Below are 11,677 nucleotides of genomic sequence, written 5' to 3'. Positions count from 1 at the left end.
GCAGCACTGATGGGTAGGGGTATGTTCGGTAGCACTGGTTCCTCCACTTCCTAAAGTTGCAAATTTTAATTTTTCTTATACAAGACATACTACTTTCTCACCCCATCGCACCCAATTTATTAACAAAATTAAATAGAACAAAAATCCATACAAATTAAGAGAAAGCAAGTTTCCAGAAGAAATCCCGATCTCCCCACCTCTGTCTACCACGTCATTTTAATTTATGGCAGGCCTGCTTCCACATTATACTCTATTCAACAACTGTACAGCAAGAACACTGAAAGTTAACTCAAAACCTGTGCAGAACAGAGAGGCACAGATCACATTTTCTTTCTTTCTTTTCTATACTTTAGTCATCAAAGCTCTAGAGAAGCATCATCCTTTCTAACTACCCTCGCATGGCTTCAATTAAGAGTACACTCTCAAGACAAGTGAGAAAGTGTTCCTCTTGCAAAATTAGGCAGGATAGCTGCCAAAGTTTCTAAAGTCACTACAGCAGTGAACGTGGAAAAAGGTAATGTTTAAAGAAGCAGGTAGGTTCAAAAACCAAACTAAACACAAAAAGCACCAAAGAAAGTCAGACTAGCAGCACTGAAGATTGTGTTCTGGTAAATACAGTCTATACCATGTATCAGGATGCAAATATAAAAATCAGAAGAGAGCCTCTTAACAACTTCAATTTTCATCCCTGCCACTTACTTTATTCGATTACTAAGATTGGATGAGTTATGTTTTAAATGGCATAGGAAATCTGACCAAAATTTGTACAGTACTATCATGATCTACTTAGAAATGACTAGGCAGGGATGTAAGTTGGTACTACTGATATTCAGTGCATCCTGTAGCTTACATCTGTTTCACAGTTTTGATTTGAAAAGTTTATGGAACTTTTGATATTTGGACCATTATTTTATTTGCGTTACAGGAATAAACAACAGTGTTTACGATTTCTTTATATTGCATCATCCGGAAGTCCCATTTAATGATTTGAAACTTAAATTAACTTAAATACTTAATATTAACTTAATATTAATTAAATACTTAATGTTAACGTAAATACTTAAATTAACTTACAGGCAGCTTATATAACATCCAATAAAAGAAAAAATAATCTGAATATTCATGGTCATAGTTTTATGGAATAGATTTTTCCTATTAAAATGAGAAAAAAACTCTCTCACAATGAGTTTGGTGAGTATCAAAAACTGAGTCATCGTTAGCAGACATGCAGAATGCTCTCTTCTACTACTCTTTTTCACACTCTTGGCCTGTATCTTTCTGTACGACTTAAATATGAAACCAAAAATTAAGCTTTTTTTTTCTTTTTATACTTGGCACTCGTTTCAAGTATCATTCCTGTAGAAAAACTATACACACCTTCACCAAAACTTCTCTTCTTAGGACTCATTCATTCAATTGCTAACGAGAAATGTTATAGTTTGAAGAATCTCCAAGGTAAGAGAATTAAAAATTTCAAAATTACATAAGCAAAGTTCAGGTATTCAAACACAGGAAATCAATTGGAGCCTGCTCTGAAACCCACAAGAAAACAAAAACAATGCAAAAATAAAGCGGTATTGTTATAATTTACTATGATGCAATAAAACTGACACACTTAGCTAGTTACTTCAGTAAGCTCAGTGACAGCAATTAATTTAAGAGTCACTTACCTGTTCTTGTACAGCTCTTGATAAATAGTGTATTCCTCTTTCCCTTCTCATTTTGCCGCCTCCGCTACTCACTCCTGAAGACAGACCATTGGACGCAGCAGTACTGAATTTGTAGCTGGTCACATTGCTAGCACACGACAGTACAGAAGTTGGGGGAAACAAGAGAAAAAAAAATTACCAGCCAAATTTTTTTTTCAAGATATTAGAGCTGTTATTAGTCCTAGAATTGAAACCTGCTGATCAGAAAAAAACTAAAGCTGTCTCACAAGTTGCTAAACGCTGGTAAATACTTGATGTTCTAAATAGGAAAAACTTTATTAACAGCAGCAATGAAAAGGACATACATAAGTGCACCGTTCACACGGGAACAATGACTAAGCCAGAAGACCTGAAATAGAAGAGCTGATTTAGATTGTTATTTTCCAGTGCTTCCTTTAAATAGGACTGGTTCTCTGATTCTGCGATGCACGTGTATCTTTTGCAGGGATATAAAAGAACAGCTCACAAAAATACAGAAAGAGTGCACATATGCACACATACACATGGGAAACACTGCCAACAGCTCTGATAGAATAGGGACGCCTTAGACTTGTGTGGCAAGGTAATATGGCCTAAGCTTCAGAAGCAGCTCTGGCTTTCATGTGGCCATCAGCAGGAACAGCAGAGGTGTTTGGGTATGCCAACATTCCAGAAGTCTTTTCAGACATGAATACAGATCCCTTTTGTAAGGCATACAAAGGCGTTTTTCTGGTACTTAAAAAAGCCTAGCTCAAAACCAGAAAGATATCCTAATCCAAGAGCAAATGGGGAAAAAATAACCCAAACCAGAAGTGGAATAGGGAATAACTCTAACAAAAGTACTATGGCAAGAAAATGAAGTATGCCTGGAAAAACCGTGACATCAAAGCTTATCTTGCAGCCAATCAGTCAGTCAGTACAGAAGTGCATTAGATCGCACTGGAAGACACCAGGTCAAACTCCCACAATACTGAGGAGGAGAACTGGTCTAAACTTGTCAAATACTTGACAACAGCCTGCTTAGCACTGTAACTGCATAGAGGAAGACAGATCCCTAAGGCATATGCTCAGACTTTTCTCTAATCCGAACTGTCAATCCATTAGAATTCTGAAAAAAGTCTTACATCAAAATAGATCTTCATTCAGACAACTATCGCTTGCCCATAACAGCCCATATTCCTCTTTCTGTTAACACCTGTGAGCTTCAAGGGGGCAAAGACAATTGTCAGCCTTCAAGCAAGTCTAATCTACAATTGGACTCAGGTTTAAAATATATACACACACACACACACACACACACATAGATATATAGCATTGGTGGGCCAGAGATTTACTGAGTATTCCAACTCAACTGTCCAAAGGGACTCTTGCCAGCAGATCAGTGTGGTGCTCCTGCTCCAGAACATGGCACCCAACAGAGACCAGCATCACAAAAAACACTACCACCACTACCTACTCTACAAACAAAAGGTAGGGCACTGCAATAAACTTTGTGAACGAAATCAAAAGCAGTGTGAGTTTTCTGTATCTCCTTCCTAAATGGAGAAGTAGAAAGGAGTTCTAACAGAGACAATTTAGAACAGTTTGAAAAAAACATAATTAAAACCCAGCACCTGATTGCACCTGTACCAGAACCTTAAAGCCAGTCGCTTCCACCCCTAAAAAGGTGGTTGTTGTGAAGTCCAACTTTTAGATGCCAAAACAAAGTGTTGAGTTCTTTCTGCAAGCCAAAGAATGCCCATGGTCACATAAGAATTGCTTGGCAGATGAGCATAGAGTCAACAAAATTCCCTGCTACTGTTCTTTGAAAAGAGCGACCCCCTAAAAACCGAGTGCAAAGTCTCTTAACTCAAGCATTATTACCCAAAACACCATTTGCCCAGAAGGAAGAGCCATCAATATTATCTGGAGGATAACTCATTTGACCTAAACCAAGAAAGCAGTATAACACAAAGCAGTCTCCTCAAGAAGAAATTCAATTAATTCTGCTGGATTTTTTTTATTTTAGAGATGAGTTAGCATTTGGCCTCAAATGATCCTAAAGAACACATGGTCTTCATGTGAACTCAAAGCAGACAATTAACTTCATCATGAAAGGAGTATTAAAAAAAAGAATAATAAATCATAAATCTTCCTCCATGTTTTTGCTTAAAAAATAAAGAAAAAAACACATCAATAAACATCCTCCTGAACTGTAACTCACTTCCCCTACTTCACCTTCTAAAGAATACTTCAGAAAGAATCATCCCATTAGGACAGAGCTTTCAAACTGCAAGCAATTAAATAGCTAAAACTAATAGCTTTTCCCCTAGGGAACATTAGGAGGGACAAATTATTTTGTTATAAGTAAACTGAATTATAAACCATGAAATATCTGTCAAAGCAAAATTTGTAACGCTACAGATTTAGTCAAACTACAAAATGAGCCATATTTCCTGTAGAAGGAAAAAATTAGGCCTCCAATAGCAAAGATCCTTTCTGTGGATACAGCATTATAACGTGCCTTGTTTCCCATCTTCGTATCCTACTCAGAAGATAAACTTGGGATAAAAAGTGGTGTATCAGTACTTTTATTCTTGCTCATCTTCCTTCCTTTCATAAAAACAACAATTTTCTCAAAGTTCTATTGATCTTCAGACACAATCCAGACTTTGCAGCTCCCTCAAAATACAAAATTTTCATTGGATTTCCCATTCCTTTTACTGAGAACTGTCACCACCTTTCAGGTGCAGACCGTACTGAAAAAGGAGATTTCTTTCTTTCTTCAAGTAAGTTTTAAATTAATAGATGTCATACCTTTCAGATGGTTCTGCTCGCTGTTCTGCAGGCAAAGTCTTCTCTCTCATCCCCTGCAAGTTAAGTTTAGTTCAAGACTTAGCTGAATATGTACAGCATACACAAAGTACCAACAACCACTTCATGTGGTTTTTTGTGGTTTTTATTTTATTTATTTATTTTTAATTTTATAGCACTGAATACACCTCACCTACTTAACGTTGTTCCCTAATTCAGCATTGTGGGTACAGTTCAGTTAAATTTTGGGGCTAAAGTAAGCATCACTGCTTCACTCAGCATTGAGGACAAACTGATAGAACACTAAATCAAATTTGTCAAATCCTCTAACAAAGAAAGTAATTATTTTAAACAAAATGACAAAAATTGTGTGTGTGTGGGGGAGAGTTTTCATCAAAACTTGTGTTTACCAGCCCCGTAAAAGGGACATACTTTTCTGTTTTCTATCATTTATCAACAAACAAGAAAAAAAAAACCTCTACCCCCCTAAAAACTAAGCAGTTGCTGCTACATTCATTTTAGAACTTTACCAAATGGAGATTGTGCTGGCTAAACAATACAGAGATTGAAAGAGTTAAAAGCAATAAGCAACCAGTATTACTGACCACTTTGATTTCCAGCCTAAGAAGCCCATACACTTAACACGTGGTCATTTGTACACTCAGACTGATACTGGAAACACAGATGTTTTCGCAGAAAGAGATGCCCATTTAATTTTATGGAAAATTTATCAGACTCCATCTACTCCAAAGCAATCAAAACCGATAACTCAGCACATTGTCAGAACTCTCACTTGGAGCACATAGCTCACCTGGAATAGTTTACACAGAACACGAGCATGTTTCATCAGTGACAGCTTTGTGTACATGAGAATATAAAAGGAAAACATTTCTGTCTTTTAATATTCTTTCACTGACAACAGGATGACTCAATAGCACATCATGACATCGTGAAAACAACCACAAGACACTGAGTGTTCCAAAAACAGAATTAAATCCATAAAAGCTCAATCTATTTCACAATGGTTCCCACTGCCTTAAAGCTCGCCTCAAACATACTATCAGTACTTTTTGCAAAGATAGGATAACAATTGGTTTGAGAAACATTCCAAGACTGGAAAAAAAAACAGGCACATAAAGACTCAAAAATGTACTCACTTGGTACTTTGTGTCTCCTCTCTGGCAAATTTTGCTGGACTGAGTAGTTGAAGTCGGTGATGGTTCAGAATACCGCGTATAACGCATCGGTTGACGGTTTACCGTTGGTGTCACAAGTCTCTTAACAGGTGGAGGCTGGAATGCATTCTGGGATTCCAGCTTTGAAAGGGAAACAGCAATCAATTTATCCTTACGTCCACCCAAATTAATTCCAATATTTATTGATGAAAACAAATTACAGAACTATAAACCTCCCCCCATCGGTCTTGGCACTCAGTGAATACAATTTGAAAATTCTGAAGACCGTTCAACTTGTAGAGGGAAATCACCAGAAAACCAGTAACGAAATCCATAAAGCTATATATAAGTAGCCAAAGTCTGACTGAATTCCATTTCAAAATTTGGCAGTTAGCTTCATAGACAAAATAATTCATGCTACCATAATTAAAATAACCCATGTTCCTAGAATATGCTCCTATCTTTTCCTCTGCCCACACTGTGATTTTTTTTTTTAGTAGCTTAATTCATTAATTTAACATTCGAAGTGTTAAGCAACTAATTATACAGGCTTCTGGGCTTCACATTCCCTACATTTTCCCTCTTCAAAGTTACACAAACAATAGAACACACTCAAAAAAAAAACAACTTGTCAATCTTACAATAATCTCATTCATTAAAATATGATCCAATGCTTTACATGTGCATTAGATGCACTTCAAGTAGTGGGTTTGACTTCCCTTTTCAAAGCATTTTCACAGACCAGAGTTAATTTTTAACACAGACCACTGCGTGTTCTGCAAAACTGACTTAACTGAACTGTCAGACAGAAAACAAACCCTAAAGGCTACAAGATTTACCGATGGCTCCGCCTGCGGTCTTAAGGATCAGAAAATACAGTCTTAGGAAGCATGCTATTGTTCAAATCAATACCAACAGGAAATTGTTTACGCTGCAGCTTTAATTTCACAGTATCTCCCAGCTCTTAGTAATAGGATTCACACTCTCTCTAAAGTATACAAAAATACATCTTTCTAAAAAATATTACATTCAGTTTGAAACCTTGAATAAGACATGTTTTATGTAAGTTCACAAATCTACTTCGAGTGAACGACGGTTCATTGCTGGTTTTAAAGGTAAAAAAGAAAAATATTAATTCCCCCAGTTAGGCATTCAATACACCAAGAGCTATTCTGCCTGGTACAGTTCCTTGAAATAAGAAAAATACCACATCACTGCTACCCACTGCAGAAGTTTAGCCTGAGTGCACAAGTGTTCCGTCAACCGCATGTTCACTTTAGCAGGAAAACACACGATCGTCTCCTCAGCAAATAATTGCTTCTCATCGCGGGCTACCCTTCTCCCGCCACCATTATGAATTCTAGTATTATGAATAGACAATCTATCTCCTTTCACCCACTGACAGCTGCGTGCAACATTCATTTAGTGGCTGACAATTTCAGGCTCTCTGTTGCAAATCTGGCAGATCTTTCTTAATGCCTTATCACAGGTATATTGCTATAATATAACTGAGAATTCACACCAGATTTGGTTTTAGTTATTTGGATAATATTTATGATATACTTCACTTCTCCATGCCCTTGTAATTTGGCAGATGGTGAAAAGATGGTCCAGGAAATCTGAGATGTTTGTAAACTCTGAAGTGATTGTAAACTTAATTATACATCCATCCAATCAAGGAATTAGCACAGAAACTTCTTGAGACACTGTCCCTTTGCTCATTAGAACAGAAGATGAAAAGTTTGCACATCTTGTTATTTCCTTCAGTCACCTGATCTTCAAGTGGTCATTTAAGGGTTTTGCAATTTAATAAGCCCAAGGATACCCCTAACTAAAGTCGTCAAAAAAAGATGACTAGTTTTCATTTTTTAAAGAAAATGAAAGGAAATCATGCTTTACCACAGCATTATCACCAGTTCTGTGCTACCTCCAAATAGGAATTTAGGAGCGTTAAGATTTATAGCGTCGGAAAAGAAAAAGAAAAAAAAAACCTCTACCCCCCTAAAAACTAAGCAGTTGCTGCTACATTCATTTTAGAACTTTACCAAATGGAGATTGTGCTGGCTAAACAATACAGAGATTGAAAGAGTTAAAAGCAATAAGCAACCAGTATTACTGTCCACTTTGATTTGCAGCCTAAGAAGCCCATACACTTAACAAGTGGTCATTTGTACACTCAGACTGATACTGGAAACACAGATGTTTTCGCAGAAAGAGATGCCCATTTAATTTTATGGAAAATTTATCAGACTCCAACGATGGTTCATCGCTGGTTTTAAAGGTAAAAATGAAAAATATTAATTCCCCCAGTTAGGCATTTAATACACCAAGAGCTATTCTGCCTGGTACAGTTTTGCAGTTTAATGATACCCCTAACTAAAGTCATCAAAAAAAGATGACTAGTTTTCATTTTTTAAAGAAAATGAAAGGAAATCATGCTTTACCACAGCATTATCACCAGTTCTGTGCTACCTCCAAATAGGAATTTAGGAGCGTAAGATTTATAGCGTCGGAAATTAACAATTTTCCTCCTCTTTACTTTGAATGGTGATAAAAAGCACAAAAACTAGTTTTCTGTGCCCGAATGAACACGGAAGTCTGTACAAAGTCTATATGACCACTCAATCAGTATTTTTCTATTTGTGATCATTTCTTCAAGAGAAAACTTGCCTCAACAGGAATTTTAATATGCAGCTTCACCCCAAGTTGGGGGACAAGATAAAACGACTTGGTGTGTTCTAGAGTTGTTGCTCTCAACTTACAAAGATAACATAATTCTTAACCTGAGTAATCTTCACAACCCATCATCTATTGTGGATACATGCCAATATTAACTTGATTTGATGTCTATGTTGTCACTGAGGTTTGAGAAAATTTTTCTAATAGTGATAAAGCATTGAAAAAGTTATCTACCTCAGCTTAAGACATTATTGGTTCTTACCTTTCTTCGTTTGGACTGGAAGTCAGTAATATCCGGTTTATCTATGTCCGGAGGCTAAGGGAAAAAACAAAGCATAAATATTAGAGGGCATTTTTTTTTTTCCTGAGAGAGAGGGTTCCCTGCAACAAAAATGTGGGGGTTCATGGTCAACTTACACAACACAGCGGCAAAACAGATGCCATTCTTTTAGCATCCTGTTGAAAAAACAGCGCAATAAATTAAACCGGCCACAACGTAAGGAAGAATAGTTTTATCTTTATGCTTTGATGGCACATTTACTAAGTTTTATAAACACATGAAGCAAAAACAGATTAAAAGAAGTGCTATTTACCAACAAAGGGCTTGACAGCTTCTCCATTGCCTCCAAGATGCGCCGTGCTGAGGTACTTAACGTAGCGCGGGACCGCACAGTTTCTTGTCTAGCTTTCGCTCTCCTTTGTGCCTGAAAAATTAGCATTTTAAGTGTTACAATGGTCAATTCTGAGCTAAAGAGGCATGTATTTTACGTCCCAAGGCTACACTGATGATACAATCAATATATTCTGATGACAGAGAAAAATGCAGTCACTGGGAGCTTAAGCCATAAAGAAGAGAATACATTCGGAGTTTAATGAAGTTTACCTTGGGCCTCAGTGCATCTTGCACGTGCTTGTTGCACGAGCAATAAAAGAACTCCGTACTTGTAAAAGGTCAAGACGGATGATGCTAGGACTGCTAAGGCCTCCGAAGCAGTAATCAGGGAAACAGAACTCAAGAAAAGGCTTGTGGTACAGAAAGCATTTTCAGTAACAACACAGACCTCAGAGTTTCACGATGGTCTAAGTGTACCATCTTAAAATCAGTGTATACAATCATAACCAGGAACTAGTTTTACTTCTCTCTTGCTTCCTCCCTTCCCCCAAGATTAAAGTTGGCTGCAAATCTTTGTCTTAAAAGATAAAGATCTGATTTAAACTGTAACAGATCTAAACATTACACTGAAAAAGTAAACTGTTTATTTGCACCACCCAACTTCAAATATCAGTCGAAAACTTCCTTTGGTGTGACTTTTTTTCTTCCCAGGTTAAACCCCTCAAATAACCACACTGTGCTTATCACACGATGTGAAGACAGGAAGCAGACCACGCAGCATGTAAAAACACAAGTGAGACTCACAGAACCACAGAATGGTTAAGGTTGGAAGTGACCTCTAGAGATCGCCTGGTCTACCCCCCCGCTCAAGCAGGGCCACCCCGAGCAGGTTGCCCAGGACCATGTCAAGTCAGCTCTTGAAGACCTCCAAAGAGGGAGACTCCACAGCCTCTCCGGGCAACCTGTGCCAGGGCTCCATCACCCGCACAGTGCAAAAGCATTTCCTGATGCTCAGACAGAGCCTCACGTTTCAGTTTGTGCCTGTTGCCTCTTGACCTGGCACTGGGCACCGCTGAAAACACAATGGCTCTCTATGCTCTTTGCACCATCCATTCAGGTATTTATATACACCAATAAGATCCCCCCAAACCTCCTCTCCTCCATGCTAAACAGGCCCAGCAGTCCCTGCCTCTCCTCAGAGGAGAGGTGCTCCCAGTCCCTTGATCTTCTTGGTGGCCCTTCGCTGGACTCTCTAGTACCTTGCTGTCATTCACAGCAAGCAGCAAGAAGCAAGCTACTCTCTCCTTTAAAAGCCTAGTATTTTGGTTTCTCTTTTTACCATAATGCAGTAATATTGTAAAAAACAAAAATAGCCGACCAAAGAGGGTTCCCAGCTTTGCACCACAAGGTTTCAAGGTTTCCCGTAAGTGAGGTACTTGTACTGCCCTTTTTCCGTTGCAGAAATGGACTGTCAGAACAGAGCCAGCAAACCCGCGTTTTCATTTTCTTAAAATTCCTTTTGATTTATCGATAAAAGTCACTTTCATTTAAATACATTCCTACCAAACCTGACTTGACTTTCCTTTTCGATTCAGCTCTAGCTAATCAGAGTTGTCAGCAGTTTTTATTTGCTATTTCCAAGAACACTTGGGGGCAAATAACTCTCTCCAAGAACTATATGAATCGTTCAAAACAGAAAGCATGTTACTGCTTATCTTGAGACTGCATTTAGTCCTGCATGCCTCTGTGTACCAGAAGAACAAAGGATCAGCAAAGTTGATTTTAGATATTTTCAAAGACTGCAGGTTTATACAACATATCCATAGCATGAATGTAGGCATGCTTGGAAAAGAAGATCCACAGATAAATATTAGCCAGGTTTGACTACTACATTTGACTACTAATACTACACTACTTTTGTCATACCCGATAAGGTTCCGTTCTTCGCTGCCTTGATCTTACAGCTGCACCACCATAGGCCGTCTTTCCGGGGTAAAATGGAGAAAACCCAAGCTGGTTTTGCTTAAAAACAGACGTGCTTCCACGTACCTACGGAAACACAGTATGAGAAGTGGATAGAAAAACAGGTACACATTCAAACTGATTAAAAGAAATACTGTGCAGTACTTACAGGACACAGTCCTCCAAAAACAAATAAACTGAATGCAGGTTTCTTAGAGCTAGCTGCAGAATGCTGCGAGAGGGAATGAGTTCTTTCAGCTTCTGTGGGCCAGAGCAGTGACGATGAAGTATTTTTTAAAACTGCAACATCTGCCAAAATGACGTATGCTAGATGTAAATGCCTCTCGTACGTACAGAACTTTAACAATAAAGATCACACTAATTCAAGTTCTTCAATACAGAAAAATAAGCATGACTTCAGCTTCTTTAAATAGATCAACTTCACGTACAGACTGAAAACCAAGTATCACCTACAAACTTGAAAACTGTTCACAGAGCTGCAAGTAGTTTTCACCAATCTTACCAAGTTAATACTGTGCTTCCAATGCAGATATTTTTTTCCTTCAGGCTAAGATAAAAGAGGACCGCATAAACATCAGTGCATTTGTACGGACAAAGCTTTTTTCTGTGTTGGTAAAAGGCTGGAGGCCAGCACAGATCATAATCGCACAGGTTTTAAACCTGGAAGATTCCCCAAAGGCTGCTCTAAGAGTTAACGATCTTCTGCCCATGTATGTTTTACGAAGACACACCAGAAAGTTCTAGTG

At 38.0% G+C, this 11,677-nt stretch overlaps 1 protein-coding gene across 1 annotated transcript in view; it reads right to left on the bottom strand.

The window, feature by feature from the left end:
• Positions 1–11,677, bottom strand: part of LOC310891268 (nuclear pore complex protein Nup153-like) — a gene marked incomplete at its 3' end in the record, with an annotated part of 267,249 nt that overhangs the window by 162,637 nt on the left and 92,935 nt on the right. Inside the window, exon 6 of the mRNA XM_083853534.1 lies at positions 8,929–9,039. Coding sequence (XP_083709660.1) covers positions 8,929–9,039 — 111 coding nt within the window. The remainder of the gene's footprint in view (positions 1–8,928; positions 9,040–11,677) is intronic.

Source organism: Anser anser (genome assembly GCF_964211835.1).
Source record: "Anser anser genome assembly, contig: HAP1_SCAFFOLD_60, whole genome shotgun sequence".
NCBI classification, from domain to species: domain Eukaryota; kingdom Metazoa; phylum Chordata; class Aves; order Anseriformes; family Anatidae; genus Anser; species Anser anser.
This window is presented reverse-complemented; position numbering and strand designations above follow the sequence as displayed.